This window comes from Neomonachus schauinslandi, chromosome 10, assembly GCF_002201575.2.
Source record: "Neomonachus schauinslandi chromosome 10, ASM220157v2, whole genome shotgun sequence".
Classification (NCBI taxonomy): domain Eukaryota; kingdom Metazoa; phylum Chordata; class Mammalia; order Carnivora; family Phocidae; genus Neomonachus; species Neomonachus schauinslandi.
Genome location: NC_058412.1, coordinates 26,804,423 through 26,827,047, shown reverse-complemented (window position 1 = coordinate 26,827,047; position 22,625 = coordinate 26,804,423). Strand labels below are relative to the sequence as shown.

General features: G+C 42.2%; 1 protein-coding gene across 3 annotated transcripts in view; it reads right to left on the bottom strand.

Annotated features, from left to right (window-relative positions):
• RASGRP3 (RAS guanyl releasing protein 3) overlaps positions 1–22,625 on the bottom strand; it is a 36,885-nt gene that overhangs the window by 4,076 nt on the left and 10,184 nt on the right. For 2 of the 3 annotated variants that reach the window (XM_044918750.1, XM_044918749.1), the window contains exons 9-14: positions 17,051–17,128; positions 13,226–13,342; positions 9,598–9,713; positions 6,682–6,829; positions 2,705–2,741; positions 94–219 (exon numbers count right to left, since the gene is read on the bottom strand). In XM_044918750.1, coding sequence (XP_044774685.1) covers positions 94–219; positions 2,705–2,741; positions 6,682–6,829; positions 9,598–9,713; positions 13,226–13,342; positions 17,051–17,128 — 622 coding nt within the window. The remainder of the gene's footprint in view (positions 1–93; positions 220–2,704; positions 2,742–6,681; positions 6,830–9,597; positions 9,714–13,225; positions 13,343–17,050; positions 17,129–22,625) is intronic. The other variant, XM_021697508.2, reaches the window with a different exon arrangement.

Below are 22,625 nucleotides of genomic sequence, written 5' to 3'. Positions count from 1 at the left end.
TGAGCAGGTTCAGATCCAGAACCCAACAGAAGTCCAAGTGTGGGAAGGCAAGCAGAAAGAAATCGAGGTAGAAAAGAAAGCAGAGGCTATTACCTGGGGGCAACGAGGGACTTCCAGGCAGCGACCCATGACTACTGCCCAAGGAGGGCGCCCGGGCAAATCTCCTACAGGCCAGAACCAGGAGGTCTTTGCACTGTTTGTGACAATTGGCTCCACAGTCTGAAAAATCCCAAAGTATCACAGATGATTAGTGGGAACCAATGCATCTGGTGCTGACTGGGCTTCCAGGGTGGCACCTGAGCTATCGGCTATGCCCTCCCCATCCCCCTTCCCGTGTTGACTCAGAGTCTGGCTCAGGCCTGCAGGGTGTGGCCAGGGGCTGGAAAAGGGCCAGTGGGACTTGCTAGCCTTCCTGGAGTTCCTCTCACATTGTTCAACTTCTTCTTCTGCACAATTCATCCAGGTGCTGGGGAGCAAACAAGCAGGGGACAGACCTAGTGAGGAGTTGCCTTTGCCCCAAACTAAATGCAAATTCCATGGGACTGGGGTTTTCTCCCAGGCCAAGACAGATTCTCCATCAAGAGGCTCCCTGAGCCAGAATGAGGGAAAGAAACCCCAGCTTCTAGTGTCTCCCAGGACCAAGAGCTGCCTCTCTTCATCTACAGCGAGGTGTCCCTTCATTCAGTATTCACTTGCATTTTTTTTATTCTTCTTCATTCCTCCACATCTTTTCCAGAACAAGTGATTTTATGTCCTGCTTTCTTTCTTTGCATAGAAACAGAAAACAAGGTGGGCTTATGCCCAGTATTATGTTCCAGATTTGACTTTATGGCTTTGAAACAGCAGTAGACTCTGTGAAATCCCCCATTAGAACGCTTTTAGTTAAGAAAGCAGACTATTAATTGCAGCTTGGGGTAGAAAACTTCGGCTGCTTTGGAAAAGAGCAACACAATTATTTCCCATAAAGGGTCCTACATTTCTCTTAGAATTACTGAACAGATAGGATCATTTTATTTTTAAAGATTTTCTTTATTTGAAAGAGAGAGAGAGTGAGCTAGAGGGAGAACACGAGCAGGGGGAGGGGGAGAAGCAGATTCCTCTGCTGAGCAGGGAGCCCAAAGCGGGGCTCGATCCCGACCTGAGCCAAAGGCAGTCGCTTAACCAACTAAACCACCCAGGTGCCCCAGACAGGATCATTTTAAAAACATATTTCTCTCTCACTATCAAACAGAACCTTTCTAATTCTTTCAGAATACTTGCTTTTCCCCCAAATGGTCTTATTTCAAATGCTCTTGTAATGACATCATGGAAAGACTAAATTAAAATGAAATGTTCAGTCTATTTTAATTAAGTTTTTCATTCCATTGCCTTTAAGAGAAAATACATATACACGCAGCTGATCCAAGGGCTTAATTGATTTTCATCTCCATAAAAGTGTGTTTATATGTGTGTGTGCATGCGTGTATGTGTGTGTGTGTGTCTTTTTAGAGGCTAAGGGTCAGAAGCAAGAATAAAACTATGGCTAGGTGGTAAGATATTGCAGTATTTTTGCTGCTTGAAAGTAAAAATCCAAGTTACACTCAGACAACTAATACCAGGAACTAAAGGGAAGGTTTTTGAGACTAAAAGGTGGCTCCCATCTAGCTTCAGGGAACTCTGTTCATACAACACGAGGCCCAAGCCTGAAAGATAGCTAGAAAAAAAAAAAGACACCATAAGGGAATAGTATTAATCTGAAGGCATTCTGTGATGAAGAAGTTTCCTTCTGTAGTTATATCTTTTTTTTTTTTTTTTAAGATTTTATTTATTTATTTGAGAGAGAGAGAGTGAGACAGACAGCACATGAGAGGGGGGAGGGTCAGAGGGAGAAGCAGACTCCCTGCTGAGCAGGGAGCCCTACGTGGGACTCGATCCAGGGACTCCAGGATCATGACCTGAGCCGAAGGCAGTCGCTTAACCGACTGAGCCACCCAGGCGCCCTGTAGTTATATCTTTTAAGAGCATTGTCGGATTCTTAAAACCATCAGTACAAATAGTCTGCATAAACTATCCAGCAATTTCTTAAATTAAACACCAATAATAGATAATGAGCATACATGCATAAGTAACAACACAGTCCTAAGTGCCTATTAATATGCATATGTATTGCCTTTATCAAGTACATACTTATTTGTTTATAAATTTCAATTAAATGGGGAACTATATGAACAAATTCATTGAAAGGGACAAAAATAAGTTTTAAGGCTTCTCCTCTTTTTTAATCATCATCTGTGATTTAGTGGAGAAAGGAAAAGCTACCTGTGAGAGCGGAAAGGCATATGTATTACGGGAATGAGTGTGTGCTTTTTCCCATGAAGGACAAGGTTCTTTCATATGGTATTTTAGTTAGGCCTGTCCCACTCCAGAGTTCCCACCCTAATTGTGTGCTGATGATTCACAAGACATCCTAGAGATGGGGCCACATGTATGTGGCTTGATAAGGATGGTTTTCTTGCTCTCACAACAAACTATAAAATTCCAGTTGGGGCTCTCCAAAACTCTAGGTTTTGTTTTTTTTTTTCCTAGACACATTACCTCTTCAGTTGCCAGTGGTCCAAAGAGCCGAGTTCTCCATGATGCCAAGAGTTTTTGTGGTTTCATCAGACAATTTGATTCCTGCCCCACACGTCCCATTTTAAAATTTTACCAAATAACATTTATTTACCTTTGCATTTGTATCCTTGCTTGATTATGCCCCAGAGCTGAAGCAAAAGACAAAAGAATGAGAGAACCTGAATTAAAATCTGGGGGAAAAAAAAAAACAACAAGGCCAGAAAGAAGGAAGTCCTGGGAAGCATGATGGTTGGTGGAGCACAAACAGGATGTAGCTGATCCTGACACCCTTCCTGTCAGATAGAAGCTCACTGCAGCTGGGGTGATAACAGCTTTGCTTCCCTTTTCTTTCTGAAAGCCAAATGGGAGCCGGGATGGGAAACTGACATTGGTACATTTATTGGACTTTGGTATAATGCGCTCTCAGCTCAATTTACCAGGGAGACTGTCACTGTTTTTGGAAGCCCCCAGCTCCCTCTGCCTTCTTTTTCATCACTCCAGCTGTTCTTGGCGCCCTCTACAGGAAATTAAGAAACCTACGGGGTGCATATCCCACTAAAGCATTTGCATGGAGCTAGGTTCTTTTCTGAGTAGCATTTGTGCCTTGAAAGAATATAGAAAAGGAAAAGATCTATTTGTTCATGTATTCATTCTCTGATTGCTTAGTGTTTGGCCTGTGCCAGGGCTCAGGGAGATTCAGAAAACACTCTGATTCTGCCAACCACAGAGGAAGGAGGATGTAGTAAGTGACGAGTGTCTCAGGAGACATGTGAGGGCCTACAGTTTAAGGAGGGGGTGTTTGTCCAGGTGGCTCGGAGGATCATCCTGTGGGTAGTGTGTTCACCCCCCTGACACACCGTGTTCTTCCCCATGACTCTCAGCATTGCACACGGGTCCCAGGGACACAGAAACATACAATATTGATGAATTCAGTGGGCTTAGCTCAAGCTGGCAAAACCCCCATTTTTAACCTTTTAGTGGTTAGGTTAGGTGACTGATATCTTTGTAATAAAATGATTTTGAAAGAAACAGGGCCGGTGGCCTACTGGGGCTGATGGGGGTGTCATTTACATGTATGATAGGGGAACAATGCCCTGAGTGTGGCATTGTTCATGACCCTCCCTACAAGAAGAATAAATAGTTGCCAATGTGAAGTGACTCGAGGCATCAGGAAGACTGATCCTTACCCTCTTTCTGACAAGGAAATTCCACCAGTGGAAAGTGATTCCTTTGAGTCTTAAAAGTTAGCGGGTCCTCCGGAGTACATTATTAAGATGTAAATGTGTCCTGGGAAGGAAGGATTATTAAGACAACTAACTGGCAGCAAAGCTTGTTACCTTGGATGACCAGAAGAGGTGAGGGGCAGTCTATGCAGAAAAGGGAAGTGGGGTTGGGGTAATCCCAGCATGTCAGAGATACAGGGACCTTCAAGATAATTGTTTGCTTTTCTCCCATAAAAGGTGAGTGGGACGATCCAGAGAATTAAATAATCTGCAAGGTCCCACATCTGGGAAACTGTGCAGTGATAAGAAATTGTTTCCTCACAGAGACCTTGGTGATAGTAATACCCATAGTAATGATAGCTAACATTTATTAACTTTGGTTGTGTGAGAGGCACAGTTTTAAGCTTTTTATGTGTATTCACTCATCCAATGCTATGTATATACAGACTGGGCTCTCGAGAGGTGAAGTCACTTGGCAAGGTCTTGTTGCTAGTGAGCAGGGAAAGAAGGATGTGTCACATGAGGGAAGGACAGGAAGCCACTGCTCCTGGGTGTTTTGTGTGTGAGCAAAAGCCACTGATCTAGGACAAGAAAGGACAAGATTTAAGAAGAAGCATTCTAATATCCAGATATGGCACATTATTAGCAAAGCTGCAGGAACTTTGAGTTCTAGCAGGAGGGAAACTCAGGGCACTGCTTGCTAACGCTCCTTAATAACTAGGAGATGACACAAGGCAGGAAGGGGCTCTGGGTCAGCGTGCCAGCCACAGACAGGAGACCGTGACCTCATGGAGATGAGTGTGTAGGAATATTTCCCACAGTCCTTTGATTTGAGACCTCAGGTTGCTTTAGGATTTGGACGGACTATGGTGTAAGGAGCACTGGACTGGGAGTGCTAATTAACTCTCTTTTACAGATAGGAAAACAGAGACTCAAAGATGATCAATAATTTGCTCAAGGACATAAATTTAATAAGGGCAGAACTGAGATTCAAAGTCAGGGTTCCAGACTCAAGTCCAGAGCTTTATACCTTATCACAGATGCATCAAGAACCTAGCACCAGCAAACTTGCTCTGATGAGTCAGGAAGGGAAGTGTGGAAGCTCCTGAGAAAGACCACCTTGTTGCTTCTACAGAACCCATGCCTCCACAGAAGGGAAAGATACCCAGAAGGACTAGAGAGCACAGATAAGACCTTGAGATTTGATAAGAGCCCGCCAACTCTCACACCATACCAAAGGGCAGATGTCTCAACCTGACTTTCGGTGGAGCTAAGCCATGGCCTAACAGATTCACTGGGCCCCGCTCTGCAGAAGAGTTGTACACGGCCCTATCCTACTTCAGCATTTTTCGGTGTAGATACAACCAAGATTTCCCATCAGAGGAAAGAAATATGAAAAAGGAGACATATTTGTTGTATGATAAAGTGGTCAGGTGATGAAATCCCAGTGGTGAACCTGACAGAAGAAGAATCTCTCCTTCTCTGGGGTGGGCGAGGACAGCTGGGTGGGCTGGCCTTGCCCCTTGATCACATCCACTGCAGTGACCACCTGGGGCCATCTTTGAGGTAACTACTGCCTCTTATTCACCCATTCTCAGGGGAGTATGTGCTTGAACACAAACTCCTGTCCTTGGGCCCCTCAAAGCCAGTCCTTCAAGCATGGGATGGGAAAACTGTTATTTTGGCAGTTGTGATAGCAGCTGTGAATTCAAATGGGTCTCCAGGGGAACACGATGGCTGAATGAAGCTAACACAACTGAGTTCTGGCCTCTGGACAGAGGAGTGGCAGTCATGCGGGCTGCCGGGCCAGCCTCCCCTAGAGGACCACATTTTCATCTTCTACACCCTGGGTAACAACTAGACTTGCAGGGCGCATGAGTCTTTGTTCAGTATCAGGACCAACGCTGCCCTTAGTTGCCAGAGAATTATCCAATGTGGGGAACTGAAGTGTACAATCTCCAGTCTGTGCAGTGGTGTACGTAGAGCACGGGATTAGGGTCAGAACACCTGCGTTTGAGCCTTGGCTCTGGTAATTATGGGCTGTAGGGTCCCGGGAAACTTATGCCCTCTGAACCTCTCTGTCCTGATAGGCAAATGGGGAGAATAAAATATTCGCCTCATGAGCTAGTTATGAGGATTAATTACATTAACGTGTATGGAAGTACTTCATTACTGTCAAGTGCCAAATAAATGTTATTTATTATTATAACTATCTTCCCTCCGAAAAGATTTTTTTTCCTTTCGAATTATGAATCATTGAGCCATGCCATGATGGATTTCTAGTGACTGACATCACATGAAGCAAGAACTGGGAGGAACTGGCTAAGATAAATAATCCCCTTAATTGCACCTGCTATGAGTATTAGCCATGAATGCCAAGGCTCCTTGGGCCGAACTTTCCTTGGCAGGGATTAACAGACAAACTGCTCTCTTGAGTTAACAAGCCTCACTATCCTTTCCTGTCACCAGCCCTACATTCCTAGAAAGAACATAGTGAAACCTGCAGAGTTTGCTTTTGCTTTTTTTTTTTTAAGATTTTATTTATTTGAGAGAGAGAATGAGAGAGAGAGCACATGAGAGGGGGAGGGTCAGAGGGAGAAGCAGACTCCCTGTTGAAGGGAGCCCGATGCGGGACTCCATCTTGGGACTCCAGGATCATGACCTGAGCCGAAGGCACTCGCTTAACCAACTGAGCCACCCAGGCGCCCTGTTTTTGCTTTTCAACTTAGTTTTTAATTTCAGGGAGCCATCATATTTTACTTCTGACCTAAAGCAGACAATGGACTCCGTTGGTGTATCATTTTCCTACCTTCTCAGAATGAGGCACAAATTACACACAAGAGAAAACAATGGAAAACAGACTTACAAATCCTGCACAGTGTTCGCAGAAGGTTGGCTTGAGATAGGTCATCTCCTGAAAATTATGGACAAATCCCGGTCCCATTTTACAGTGTAACTGGGACTTAGCTCGCAGGAAGTAAGCCATCATTTCATCTTTACTAATAAGGCCATCCCTGTGAAGAGAATCAGAAAAGGGAGGGATCTTTGAAGACCATGTTGCTAAGTGGCTGACACACTGTGATCACCCAACTCCCCAAACCTTTGTGGCCAAAAGCAGGTGGGGAGTGTTTACTTCTCTGCTCTTTCTGAAAGGAGAGGACCTTGAAGGACAGCATTTAGTGCCAAAGGCTCTTAGTATGGAGAAGATACGTATGTGTATCCTGTGCTCCGTAGCACAGAAAGTCTCCTTCATTACCAAATGGTAGCTTCTAGAAGGAAATCTCCTTTCTAGCGCATCCCTAGCAATAGGGTGTGCAAGAATTAGGCTGCTAGAGAAAGGCAAAAAACTGTAATAACTGGGCCCGCCATTCTCAAATTCATTCAGCCTGATGTCATCCAGGCCACTGCCATTGGTAATCTTTTATTCATGTCTTACTGGCTTATAGACCATTTCCTAGAGCGATTCTTCCAGATCTTCTTCACACAGAACCTCTGGTTGCACCCACCAGCACATATCCAGACCTCTTGTTTATCAAGAAGATCAAATCCACATGAAGTAGGTGATCTTCATACTGCCCTCTCTCCACATCGGCCTGTGCTGGAGACCACACCCTTCTGTGCCAATTCAGAATTCCTTGTATCTCATCTGTCCTCTCTTGGGTCCTCCTGTCTCTGAGGAAGTCATGCTCCCATCCCCTACTCTGCAGTCTCCCAGGACACAGCTCCTTCCAGGTTCTGCGCAGTCTCTTCACCCGCTCCTTCCTCTGTGTAAAGATACGCTCGCAACTTCCCCGCCTGGAAAATGTCTTTCCTCAATCTTGCTTCCATCCCTGGCACCTGTCTTTTCTCTCTTCCTTTTCTTACTCCCAAAGTTTTCAAAAAGAATATTAATTAGAGGGGTTTTTTCCCCCATTTCCTTCAATTACTCTTCCCTCCATATAAACAGGCTTCTAACCCTACCGTTCTGTTGAAACTGTCACAATGATGTCCTCAGTGGCCTTTTCCCACTTTTTAAAAAAGATTTTATTTATTTGACAGAAAAGAGAGAGAGAGAGCACAAGCAGGGGGAGAGGCAGAGGGAGAGGGAGAAGCAGGCTCCCCACTGAGCAGGGAGCCTGACATGGGGAACGACCCCAGGGCCTGAGATCATGACCTGGGCTGAAGGAAGACACTTAACCGCCTGACCCACCCAGGCACCCCCTTTGCTCACTACTTGACGTTGTTGACCGCCTGGCTGCATCTGACATGCAGACAGGGTTTTTCCTTTTTGACACTCTCTCCTCCACGTACCCCTGTGATTCCACACAGCCCCGTTTCTCTCCTGCCTCCCATGCTCCTCCTTCTCTGGCTCTCCTGCAGGATCCATGTCTCCCTTTCATCTGCATGTGGGAGGAAGGGTCCCCAAGCTGCAGTCCTCAGGCCCTAAGCTCATGTTGCTCTCAACTTTCCCAACAGAATTTGCTCTCACGCCCGGGACTTCAGCTTGCACGGCTGGGCTGAAGACCTAGCAATCAATATCTCCAAAACTGTTCTCCTGAATCTTGGTACCATATCTACAGCTTGCTAGAATCTCCTCCTGGATGTTTTACTCGCCTCTCAAAATCAACATATCTCAGCTTCTTTGACAAAAATCATGTAAGCTATGAATATTTCAAACCTTCATTTTTAGAAAAAAATGTAATTATATATCTTTTCTGGAACAGTGTCAGGTCCATCTAAAGAACCAGCAGAAAAAAGAAACGAAGAATAGGAAGTGATTTTAAGTTCATGTCCTACCTACATGTCACGGACAGAAACAAACTAAGGGAAATGGGTAATTAGCAGGAAACTTAAATTTTATTTTGTAAAAGAAGTTTATGTTTCTAATAATTTAATTTATTTTAAAAAGTATTCTTTGTTCGAGATATACAATGAAGATGAATTAAGGTTTTAAGATGTTATGATAAAATATCAAGGCTTTCCTTGGTGTATTGAATTACTTACAGATTTAATTTTTTAAAAATTCTCACACCAACAAAAATATTAAAGAATTCTAAGGTGATATAGTTTGGACATTTCACCAATATAAAATCTAACACCTCATTACAGATGATTTTTAAACTAGGAACTAATCTCACAGAATTAAAAATTAAGCAGTCAGATTACTAATGCCAGTGTTTCTCCGCAATATGTATATATTTTATCATTGTTTTCTAATGAGCTGGATCTTAGCCTCTAAAGTCATATAATTTTCCAGGAATCATTTGAAGCTAAAGAGAAATATATTTTTACTTCATTTATCAAAACAACCTTTGAGCTAGCAAAGAGAGAAACAAAGCGAGGACACTTCTTGGCTATCTGTAGATATCACCTGCTTTTCTGAAGACTGTAAGTAACTTAAAATAATTTTACTTACTTGGTGAGTTTTAGTCTTGCCCTTAGGTCCACTGATGCTGAGGACTCTACCAGCCTAGGTGTAACTATATTTCTCCCCTACTCTTTTTGATGGAGGCTTGGGGGTTGATGAAATAGCTAAGCAGAAGTAACATGGGAAATGGAGACTCAGGCTCATTTGCAAATGGGCATCACACTCAACACTGATGGTGCAGTCTGCCCTGTGATTTCATCCAACCAGTCATGTTTGTGGACACCAAGAAAAAAATCAGCAAAACATCAGACGTGTCTCATCAACACGCTGGGATTAAAGCTGTCAGGATGTACATTAAAGGTATCCCTGTTCTCCTCTGACACTAATTTTCTGCTCAGAACAGTTGCATTAAAATATAACAAAATTAAAACTTACTGATCTTTGTCCAGCACACAGAAGGAATCCAAAAAGGGAAAATTGGCAGCTATACTTTCAAAGTCCTCTTGGGAGATGTACCCATCATGGTCATGGTCATAGTTTCTAAACACAGACTGCAAAGGAAAGACAAATATTTATGGAATAAATATTTATGAGTCAGGCTCTCAACTTACTGGGAAAGCAGTGATAACTAGCATATTATTCTATCGAGGAGCTTAGAATCCAGTGGGAGATAATGAAATCAAGAAGCCTTTATGGTATAAGAAGATAAGTGCAATGCTGAGGATAAAAACAGGGTGCCATGAGGGGAGGGGAGACAGGAGGGAGATTTTAAAAGGTTTCCTGGAGAAAGTGAGGTCTAAACTGAAACTTCAGTTTTAGTAAGAGTTAAGCTTGGTGAATTCACAAATGCCAATACCATGCTGATAGAAAATGAAGCTTTAAAATGTTAAATTATCCAAAAACTTCAAGTATACTTTTAATGTAATTCCAGTCAGAATTCCAGTGAGAATTTTTTTTTAAATGAACAAATTGATTCTAAAGTTCAAATAGAAGTGAACATGTTAAGAATAGCCTAAAATTGTTAAGATGAGAAGTAATGAGGGAGAATGTGTCCTATCAGAAATCAAATAATCTACAAAGCTACATTAATCAAAACAACATGGTACCATAACTTACTACAGATAGCAGAGTCTGGAAATAGATCTATGTATATTCAGGAATTTAGAATCTCAAAAAGTATGTTTTCAAATCCATAGGGAAATTAAAAATTATCCAATAATTACTGTTGAGGTAATGGCTAATAATCTTACAAAATCAGTTGCCCCTAAACTAAATTCTAGATACATTAAATATTTTAATGTAAAAAATAAAGCTACAAAAGTATGAAAGGTAAATAGATAAAAATATATTTTATATTTTGTGATCTTTGAGTAGGAAAGGCCTTTCTTTTTTTTTTTTTTTTTAAGATTTTATTTATTTATTTGACAGAGAAAGACACAGCGAGAGAGGGAACACAAGCAGGGGGAGTGGGAGAGGGAGAAGCAGACTCCCTGCCGAGCAGGGAGCCCGATGTGGGACTCGATCCAGGGACTCCAGGATCATGACCTGAGCCGAAGGCAGTCGCTTAACCAACTGAGCCACCCAGGCGCCCAGGAAAGGCCTTTCTTACCATGACATCAAAGTCAGCAGCTATAAATGAAAACATTTTATTACATAAAATGCAAAATATCTGAATCGAAAAAGCCCAGCTAACAAATTCAAAGATAAATGACATTGAAGATTGTTTGCAATATACATGAGAGCAAAGACATAAAAGGAAAACGGGAGATCACCAAAGTAAAAATACAAATGGCCAGTATATTCATGGAAAATGCTCAATTCTGCTAATAATTATAGAAATGCAAAGAAAACTTTTTTTAACCTCTCAGATAGGAAAACATTAAGATAATTGGTAATTTCGTAGGGTATGAGAAAACAGGCATTCTCATATTACTTGATGAAGTCAATAGCCACAGTCTTTCTGGAGAATAGTCTGCTTACTCTCTGACCCAGCAGTTCCACTTAGGGGAATCTGTTCTAGGAAAATAGTTGAACAATGTTACTCAGAGGCATACGTGGGTGTGAGTGTGTTTATGGGGGGGGGGGGAATAAAGTCATACAAGATAATTTACAAATTATCAGTGTTTATCCCTAGAGAGCAGAATTCCCACGACCTAAAAGTAAAACTTGGATTCTATTTTATGAAAAGTTTGCATATTTACAATGATTCTGACTCTCTTTATAATCAGAGAAAAATAAAAGGAGTCTTCCATTGCCCTCTGCTAAATCCGATTTTCAAAAAGGTTTGTTAAGTTCTCCCCGGAAACACATGTATGCAAGATTATAACGAGTCTTTCTCCCTTTTTCCTATGGTTTCTGTCTATTCTACTTTATTCGTATTGCCCTATGTAGCAAACTGCTTCAGAAGTGTTTTGGGAGATGACCAAGACATAAATGAACAAATTGCTTAATTAAAAATATAACTGTTTAGCACCCATTGTAAGTTTATCTATAGATAACTGAATTGTGCAAAATCATAAAGCACTACCTTTTTTTTGCAAGTCCCAATATCAATATTTATCTACAATCAAAATTGCTTAAAATTGACCATTATAGAGTGCCTACTATTTATAGCCTAAAATCCGTATTTATGTTGAAAGTACAATCTTTTTGTAGAATAAAATTTAGTATGCAAATTTCATAATAAAACCCAGTCTTTCATTTGATTGAGCCAAAAGTAGGCAATTTATCCAAACTGGGCCAACCTTCCCCCATGAAATTGGAATTGGAGAGAAAATAAGAGAGATGGCATAAGGGAGGAGAGAGGGAGAGAGAGAGGACGGGGGAGAGGGCAAAACAGACTCCCCAAATGGAGCAAAGAAAGTCTTTCAGCAGATAATGGAATGAGCATTCAGAGAAAAGAGTGGGAGAGAATCATTCTGTCTTTCGTTTCCTGGCTCCAGACCTTCCTGAGCTGCAACTCTTTCCTGCCTGGATCCCATCCCCCTTCCTTGGCTCCAAGTTGGGTTTGTGACCACAACATCAGCACATGGTCTCCACTGGACCTTATGCTTCTCAATGCCTTCCTTCATCCTTTCTGACCTTTCCTTGCTGCCTCACATGCTCCACAGAACTTTTCTTCCAATGCACTATAGTTCCCTGGATGATCCAAGATGTAGAACATTCTTTCTTTTTCTTTAACCATCCATCCCCAGCAAAATGTTCATTTTATCCCAAAGACACGATCCTATTGCATCATACCCACCCATTAAAGCAGATGTTTAATCAGGGGTCATAGTTTTTACTGCCAGGTATGTTTCCATTTTCTGCACATTGGCACTTCTACTCTTCTTTTTATTATTTTTAAAGATTTTATTTATTTATTTTGAGAGAGAGCGCACATGATCGGGGTGGGGGGAGGGGCAGAGGGAAAGGGAGAAGCAGACTCCCTGCTGAGCAGGGAGTCCAACTTGGGAGGTGGGGTGGAGGGGCTCCATCCCAGGACCCCAGAATCATGACCTGAGCCAAAGGCAGACACTTAACAGACTGAGCCACCCAGGCTCCCCTCTATTCTTCTTTCTATGTGGAAACTTCTGATAGAGACTTTCCCATCATTAAGTGATGTTTCTGACCCAAATGGCGTTGTGCTGTTGTGTCACAGACCCCAATATATACAGCAAGAGAAACTGTGCACCTACAGGATCTTTTCCTACCCTCATGCAATCAATTTATTGGGCATTTTATTGTGACCCATGTAGGTTTCTCAGGAGTAGATTCTAATCCCCAAATAGTCCCTCAAGTTGCAGGGGCAATAGTGGAGGCGTCAAATGCTACCGAAAGAGTTGGAAGTAGCTGAGGGTATTTGGGCAAATGAGAACAGAATGACAAGAAGGGAAAAGAGGGCCTTTCCGGGATACTCTCCCCTAGAGGCCAATGCCAAGTAGAGCTAAGTGTCTGCTAAATTGCTCCTACCTGCTAGAGGGCTGTTTTCATTGACTTCAGCTGATTCTTGGGCAATGACAGAATATTCTGGAAAGAGAAAAGGGCCTTCTAGTGCTCAATCTCCACTCTCTCAACCACTTACCTCAACTAATTTCCTTATGTGCTTGTTGATGACTGTGGGATCTGGCTTCGGCACCACTCCTGAAGCCCACTCCAGGGGCACCACGGGCTTGGTGGGCGTCGTAGGGGAGGTAGGCTGCTGACAGAGAAAAGACATTTTTCTTTTCTTTTTTTTTTTTTTTAAAGATTTTATTTATTTATTTGACAGAGAGAGACACAGCGAGAGAGGGAACACAAGCAGGGGGAGTGGGGGAGGGAGAAGCAGACTTCCTGCCGAGCAGGGAGCCCGATGTGGGACTCGATCCCAGGATCCTGGGATCATGACCTGAGCCGAAGGCAGACGCTTAACGACCGAGCCACCCAGGCGCCCGAGGAAAGACATTTTTCAACTTTATCTGAGACCTTGAGCAATTAGGGGACACTAAAAAGACATATACATTCTATATATTAATAGTACTAGTAAAAACTTACATATACGTAGCACTTAAATGTTCTGAAAACAAACATCTTTGCCAATGGAATCTAATCTGTGACTAAATACACCTGTGGATAGTGTATTTTGTTTAGCAGTAGCCTCAATTCCATTATTTTAAATGGAAAAAAAGATATTGCTCTCCCAGCCCACCCAAATATTCTATCCAAGTTCCCCAAATATGACTAAAACATCCTTAAGCCTACATAATACTCCATACAGATTTTTGTATAATATAAAATATATAAAACACCAGTTGTCTAAGTCTTTAATACTTGGTGTTGGTGAAAAATTAGATGTGTGCAGTAAATGGGCCCACGAGAATTGTCAAGTTTATGTCCTCAAGCTGCCATCTCTCTCATTATCCTTAATCCCGGGCGCCTGGGTGGCTCGGTCGTTAAGCGTCTGCCTTTGGCTCAGGTCATGATCCCGGGGCCCTGGGATCGAGCCCTGTGGGAAGCCTGCTTCTCCCTCTCCCACTCCCCCTGCTTGTGTTCCCTCTCTCACTGTCTCTCTCTCTGTCAAATAAATAAATTAAATTAAAAAAAAAAATCCTTAATCCCTTCTGGTTGGCTAATTAGGTCTTTCTAGCCTCTTCAGTGAATTTGCTTTCTCTATATGTTTTTCCATGTTCTTGCAAGACATTTTCACTAAATAATGTGGAGAAGACAGTGATGATAACACACAACATATTCACACAACACAAGGGAAAAACACAATCCTATCAGGAGACCAGCCAAGAGTGCTGTGCACTTTATTCCTCTCCCTGGGACCCTCAAATAATATAAATATCTTTGCTGGTGCATGCATGCAAACTTGTATTGGCAGGTTTTATTTGATACTGAATTGGGGATAAACATGTTTGCAAGAGGAATTGAGGAGTAACTGTACTGCATTTAAGCCCCTCACAATGTTGTGCGGTGGGTGAGACAGCAGGACCAAAAACTACCTGCTGTCTGGATATGATCACCAAAACTTAGACTCATTCACACACACATCATACACATCATGGCTCTTTCTATCAAGCTTTTCATTTTGTTCATCTGATGAAGGATAAACCCATGGTTCCCAAACTATATAACAAGATGCCCCATCCGTAATACAGCAGTGGACTCATAGGGGTACCAAAAGATATTTCAAACTTCCAAGGGAAATACAGCAGTACTCCATATTTGTCAGACACCACGTGAACTACCAGCTTGAAATAGTTCACAGTTCCCCCATTAGGTCCTGCTACATTTCTTTCAATGCTATCATCTCTTTCCAAAGCAAAAAATCAATGTGGAACAAGAAAAAAGGTGGCAGTATTCAATCTGATTCCAAGACATAAATTGTTCCATGCCCAATAGGCACACACATCCATTAGTAAGTAATTGTGGTTATTTAAGAATGAAATTAAAATATTATTTTTATTTTGACATGTATTATTTTTTCAAGTGGGTTCTACATCATTAGAACATTGATATATATTGTTTGGACCTAACTATCCTAAAAATGGAATTGTGAGGTATTTCTTTTGACCTAGAGGTAGTCTGAAAAAACTGAGACACAAAGTAAAACATAAAGAATTAGTGAGACACGAAGTGTACGCTGTGCAGAGCAAAGGTTCACAGTGGGATTATGTGAGGTCCACCAGCACCAACCGTAAGCACACTGAGTTACACGCTCTCAGTACTATCATCCTGATAATACTTGTTCTCTAGCGTCAGCATATGTCAAACCAGAGCACAAAACAGGATGACAGATGGAAAGGGATTGGGGAACTGCATTTTCATAGATTCAGAGGATTTTAGCCGTTGGAAGGCACTTTGAAAGCTTCTGCTTTTATAAAAGATAAAAAAGACTATGTTGGATGGAAATGTCTCCAACAATTGGCAAAAATTTATCCTGAAAATAAACTTAAACAAATCTAAAGAGCACCACTCAGGCAAGTGTGCTAACATGGTCATTCCTACCATGTTCCTGATACAAGGGGTGGCGGGAAAATGAAGGGCAGCGTCCCGAGGTAGAAAAAGCACAGGCATTGAAGACAGACAGGCCTGACCCACCTCTCAGTTCTCCCACATACTGGCTGTGTGCTCCGTGTGAGACGCCTGTCCTCACCAGACTCCATTTCCTTAAGAGTTAATGAGATAATGATGCCCCACCAGGTGCCCAACAACCAACCGGTAGCAATTAAGGTGCCCGGTTACAGGAAGAGGGAGGTGCAAGGTGGTGGAAATGCCATGTGCACATGGAACAGCTTGCCACCCTGCAATCAGCTTCTTCACACCAAAGCTAAGGAGTGAGAGAAGAGCTCATGAATTCCTTTTTTTCTAATAACTTCGCTTTTCTCTCCAGCTCTTAGGCATGGTAACTTTGCAGAGTCTAGCCCTCATTCCTCCCTTGGCCTGTATCTCCCCACATGGGTCTGTTCTTCAGTGTCCCCAGGAGATGGGCCTCTGGGGACTGGTGGGGAGGTGAACGTGCTGATGGAAACACCATACTCAAGATCGTAAGAACAGATGCTACCAGGTCAACGGACTCAGACTCAAGTGCGTACTCTCCCAGCACGTCACAGTCATTCTGCCTCTTTCGGGCTGATGCTTCAGAATCAGAATAGAGGGTCACACTTAAGGTCCATGTCTCTGGCAACATGCCACAGAATTCAACCGGTAAGGAGGTAAGGCATGAGGTCTTTATCAGAATCCTGATCTCAGGATATGACTCTAAGAAGCCAACACAGACAGTTTTTCCTTCAACATGCAAACCACATCCTCACTGTAAATTTCAAATTTGCCCAGGTATTTTCTTACTAGCACAAAACATATCTAAGAAACAGTCCACTCACTAAAACTAATGACCAGTGTACTGTCAGTAATGCAATTTCCTCAATCTCAGCGTAGAATGTTTCTTTCCTAAGAGTCAGCCATTAATTGAGACATGATCCAATGTGATACTGAAATTCTGAGCTGAGTCGGTCATTAGCAGGGAAATTTGTGAATTATGATCAGGGTCTTCAAAATTTATTAAGCTTAATTTTATGCTAAATGAGATTTTATATTGAAGACTCTAAACGCTCTTTAACATTAAGATGAGTTCTTCTTTTGTTGGGAGGATGCCCCATAGGTACACAAGTTCTCAGACGGGACACAACACATAGAAGATAAACAATAAAACAGAGTAATTGGGAATAACGTTCTTCTTTATTAGCCTCTGATATGAAGAAATAATCCTTAAACTGTCAGGGCTCAGCCGTTCCATGGGCAAAATGGAATAATACAGATTTTTAAAATTCTTCAATCTTCAGATCACAAAGCCTCACTGTAACAGGCATGTACGATAAATGACGAACAACGGTGTTTGCCACTGATCCTTAGAGAAAACACCACCTACCGATTTAGAATTTCTAGGCTCCAGCACCAGTGACAGTTTGTAAATATCGTCTTCTGTGTGGTAGAGGTCCAGAGAAAGCTACAACAAATTAGAAGGGATAAACGATGATGTTGGATCACATTTACTTATTTATTTACATGGCTGAAATATTTTTCAAACTCAATGTGTTAGCTCAATGTCTAATAATTTGACAGCATGAAGAGCATTAGAAAGATAATATGTAGAGGTAGAACATGAACTTTTAAAAAGAAACAGGGAAACCTAGTATGGCCATCAGCATCCTATGAGTTACATCAGATGTATTTACATCAATAAAAGGCAACACTCTCAATGAGGTAGGGATTGTTCAGGGGTGGTGTATACAGCAGAGGGAGAGGTTCTGGAGTCCAAAGGGCCTGAGTTCAAGTGCTGAGCCTGCCACTGCTTAGCCTTGTCACCTTGAGCCAGTTATATCTTCTCTGATGCTCAGTTTCCACATCTGTAAAGTGGAAATTATCATAAAAGTCCCTACTGAATTGCATTTTGATCAGGATCAAATGGAATACTTCATGTGAAGTGCTACACAGGGGCCCTGGTACACAGTGAAATGTCAAGAAAGGTTATTTGGTGTTGCAGCTGTTACTACTGATATTATTATTATGTGTGGGGGTCACCGAAGACAGAAATGATCAAGACGGAATCACAGAGGAACCTGTGAACTAGGACCTAACTCGGAGGACTTGGGCAAAGAAAGAGGGAAAGATCAGGGCAGGAAGGATACCAACATAGACCAAGATTGAAAAGTATGGATAAAATCAGTAAAACCTAAAATGCATGGTCCCATTCACTTAAAATAGAAGTCATGAGACTACAAATAAGCCTGGATGAGTCCCACCCCCACTCTTCAATGTTAAGATACCTGATGAATCACATCATTTCATCAGAAGTGAATGTTACCAGGTGCCCTGTTCTTTCTTTGACCACTTAGGCAGGAAACATTTAACATATTTGGTCTAGGGCACCTGGGTGGCTCAGTCGTTAAGCGTCTGCCTTCGGCTCAGGTCAAGATCCTGGGGTCCCGGGATCGAGTCCCACATCGGGCTCCCTGCTCCACGGGAGGCCTGCTTCTCCCTCTCCCACTCCCCCTGCTTGTGTTCCCTCTCTCGCTGTGTCTCTCTCTATCAAATAAATAAAATCTTTAAAAAAAAAATATTTGGTCTAAAAATAAAGACTTAATGTGTATAGGTGTGGAGTGAGGGAGAAGAACGAGGAGAAGTGGGAGAAAACTCAGAGGCAAAGGACATCTTTCAAGGATTTATCTTTTTGTTCTCATTTTTAAAAAGTTGGTATTAATAGATGTCATTTTTGAATTATTCATCCATTCAGCAAAGATTTATTGATCATCTAATATGTGCTGAGGACCATTCTAGTCACTATTCTAGCTACTAAATACATTTAAATTAAGGATTTCATACATTGGGTCATATATTGCTTTACCTAGACTTTGTCACCTAGAGATTTTTTTCTAAACATAATAAAATTGACTTTATTATAAAATTGCCCCAGCATCATTTCAGATCTTGAAAATCCTGCTCACAAAGAATGGACACTGTATCCACCTTCCCCTAAAGAGAGGTCACTCCTACCTCCAGGGGCTCCGCCTTTTTGCAGGAGAGGAACCATCCCCATATCACAAACCAATGCCTCTAAGGGCCAGCCCATTATATAAAAGAACGCAATGGGATGCATGAAAGAACTCTTTTGATAGAAACATTGGTATAACGATGTCTTTTTTGCAAAAAACGTCTTTGCAGATGTAATTACCTTGGGGCCCTGCTCTCTGAGCTCAACAACAAAAAAATTTGTGATAAGTAGAATCTGACATGGATCTCTGGGTTAGGGAAGCAATAGGGAGAGTTGTGGTTCCTGGTGAATGGGAGACAACCACTGCTCAGCCAAGGCAAGTTGTCGTCAGCCTGACAAGTGCCATATCTTCTCTTTTGTCAAAAGAAGCCAGAAATCTGGAGTTTTATATGAAATATCTCCATTATTAAATACTGGCAACTAATTAAAAAATTTTATGATTCCATGTGGGCCAAATAAAACCCATCTGCCATGGGCAGTTGCCCGCCATTTTGTAAATTCCACAATGGAAAACTCTACTGGCTTCTAAGCCTCAAGAAAGCAGGCAGCGCATCCGTCTTTTCTGCCTCTGTAATCCCAGCCACAGCTTGCTGCCTTGCATTGTGAACACTACATAAACAGAAAGAAAATCAAGTAACAATTCCTTGTTATCAGGAGTTATTCTGGACTTTGATGAGCATGTTCCTGTCCTCCTGATTAGGCCTCTAGTGATTGGCACTGGCATCTGCTGGAGAAGGGATGACAAGCGTGCTAGAACATCTGACCAGAAATCCCAATAACCACATACTATGTAGGGGAGATGCTCTTTCAAAAGACACAGAACATCCTTGAGTATTTTCATACATCACATGGACAGATATCGGGTGCTATGATGGAAATATCTTCTCCAAATGTTTGCTCTCTGTTAGCACTGTTGTGAACCTGGGCAAGTCATTAACCTTCTTGGGTCTCAGTCTCCCAGTCTATAAAATGGGAGGCATAAATAATAGGTCCCTCCTTGGACTGCCGTGAAGATTAAGTTAACGTGTAACCAGCAGGGTTTGTTTAGCGGGCCATAGAGATGGGCACTGCAGGGTTTGGCTCCCAGTCAAATACCACTGCATGCATCAACGAATGCAAAGCTGCCCCTGGGTTACTCCTGCCAGCTCTTTGCTTTCCCAGCCACAATCCTACCTAGGTGCATTCTCTCATCGCCTCTGTGTTTTATGGCCCTGCGTAGAGTAACCTGTTGTACTTCCTATACACCTCTATTTTATAATTATAGGCAGCTTGTCAATGGAATTTCAGGAATGCTTGCTTGTGTCTCACATATTTTGAGTCTGACTGTTTTTGAAAAATGTCCTGAGTCACTGTTACAGTTTGCTGCATTTACATCCAAGCCTATCAGCAAAGATGGTTGTGGATTTACCCTGTACATTCAGACCACATTGCCTTGACTGGAGAATTGTAAAATAAAACACACTTGGTCATCAAACTATCGCCATTCACCATTTTTGCAATTCTTCTTCTTCTTTTTTTCTTTTTGAAACTGTAAAAATACAGGGGGCTTTCCAGTTATTTGCATATACTCAGAATGGTAAAAGTAACTGATAGATCTAAAAATACTATGAAAAGAATCAGATGATTTCATATACCATGAAGCAAGAAGCATCAGCTTTTAAAACTTCCGGTTCCAGGATTGGGTAGGAGCACAAGGGAAAATGCCTTCTCTAGATCTTCCCTGAAAAGGGGAACAATCCAAATCCCAACAGTTTAGTGCTGGGGTCCTCCTTCCTTCATGTGCCCAGTGCTATTCAGGGGGTAAGTTTACAATGATAAAAATGGCATCAGAGTCCCTGACTCATAGATTTGGTTCTATAATTAACTCCTTCTTTAGATACCCATGAAGAGGGATGGAGAGATTATTTAATTATTATAGATGCAAAATAAAATAAATATTAGCAATGTTCCTATATTATGGAGTAAATGTCCATCACTGGGGTGGGGGAGGGAGTGCCCCCACCCCTCCACAGTGGGATTCAGAAGTTCCCCATTTGCAAGCCTTTTGTCCTTTAGAAATCTGTTTCTTCCTTTGTAAAACACAAAGGGGCAGGGGTGAATTTACAGGCTCTGGCCTGCAGAGGCTAGCTCTGAGAGTGTCTGTGAGAACCAAGGAAAAGCACAGGGAAGTGTTGTGAAAAGGCAACCAATTATTACAGAAAGTTCAAACATTGCTATGCAGCTCACAGCACGGAGCAGACATTCAGTAGTTGTGGATTCATTTAAGAGTTCTTATTTTCTATCTTCCAGGGCTCTCGATTGTGAATTGGCTTCCTCGCCTGGGGCCATATTTAGAAGCAAACAATCACTTTGGGCAAAAACCTGACCTAGAGTCTTGCGGCAAAAGAATGGTCCCTTCAAACGAACCTGCACTTATGTATGCCTTCACATGCATTTGGGCAGCTTCTGTCAATCAAATGGTTCTAATCCCAACACATATGTGCTTCATGAAATGCCCACTGGGCTCCAGTGAACACCTGATGGGAGTCTCCTCTATCTGCACTGAAGAGATTCATCTGCCTGTGGCCAGGAAGAATGAACGTATATTCCCGTGCCCTGAACCTTCTGCTTGGTTGTGGGGAGGAAGGGGGGATGTTGGCTGTAAATAGAAACTGGCTTGCTGATCGATGCTCATGTGTGGGGCTGTGCTATCCTGAGGAGCCACTGGGCTGGAACCACAGAATCAGACTGACACGAACTTCCTTATTCTCAAGGTTCCACCAGTCCTTATATTTAGAATCACAGAAGTTTAGAGCTGGAAGAGATCTCACAAATGAGCACAAAACCCTTTATGAAAAGTCCAGAGTCAAGTCCAGTTAGCAAGGAGACAAAACTAAGTAACTGCACACATAGAGCTAAAAGCTAGATCTCCCACCTAGGATTCTGGTCACTGCAGTACACTAGATAACATTGCTCTTCCTAAATATGGTGTTTGGTGGCTTCTATATTCTCCTTTAATATGAGAGAGAGAGAGAGAGAGAGAGAGAGAGAGAGACTGGCATCCTCTTCCTTTTTTCTTTCCTTCCCAGCAAAAAAAAAAAAAAAAAAAAATGCTTAATCTTTATTTCTAGAGTTCAAATTTTCCATTGGCACCCAAAAAATTTCATTCAAAATCTTTTGATACCTTCTAAATATCTGTCATTATGGTGCTTGCTGCATTCATGACTCAAAATCCATTCCCCTCCTCCAACCCTATCTTTTGTGTGGATGAGAAAATGCCTGAGCATGGGCACCTGCTCTGCGACGCTCTCCTCCACATGGTAAGGACAGCCTACACACAGACGTGGGGAACTCAGGCCGCTCTGCAGACATCACCTGGGCCTGTGGGTTTGCAGTCTGATGGGGGCTGCAACTCTGGTCACTTATTCATGGAAACAGATTTACATGGCAAATGATTAATAAATGCAGGTGCCTGGTTTATTGTGAGGGGTTTTTTTCCCCCTAATAGAGAATGTCTGTGTGTTTACTGTTTATCATACAAACTCAGCCCCAAGAGATTCATGTTTCTGGGTGTTGGCCACTTCCACTTTATATCATGGTGCGGCTTCCATTACTACATACATTTCAGGGGTTCTGTTTTTTGGTAAACAATTATGTGCTCTAGGAATAGTTTGTGAAAAGGTCTAGGAACCAACACTCTCACTCCAGGGTAGCAGTCCTAGGGGATTCACGCTCTCAGAGCTTCAGAAGTGTTATTGTTTTCATTTTCCATGGCCATTAAAGGAAAATAGTCAACTGAATATTGCAGCCAAGTGTCAGATGCTTCAGTGTTATAAATCCAAACTGGGAAGTTGCTTCTCCATTTGTTAAACAAGGGTGAAAGAATTTGGTTATGCCTCCTCCCCCGCAAACAAAGCAGCCGCCAATGGGGAAGGTTTTCTTCTCTACACCTGTTGGGTCTAAAAGCCCTAGC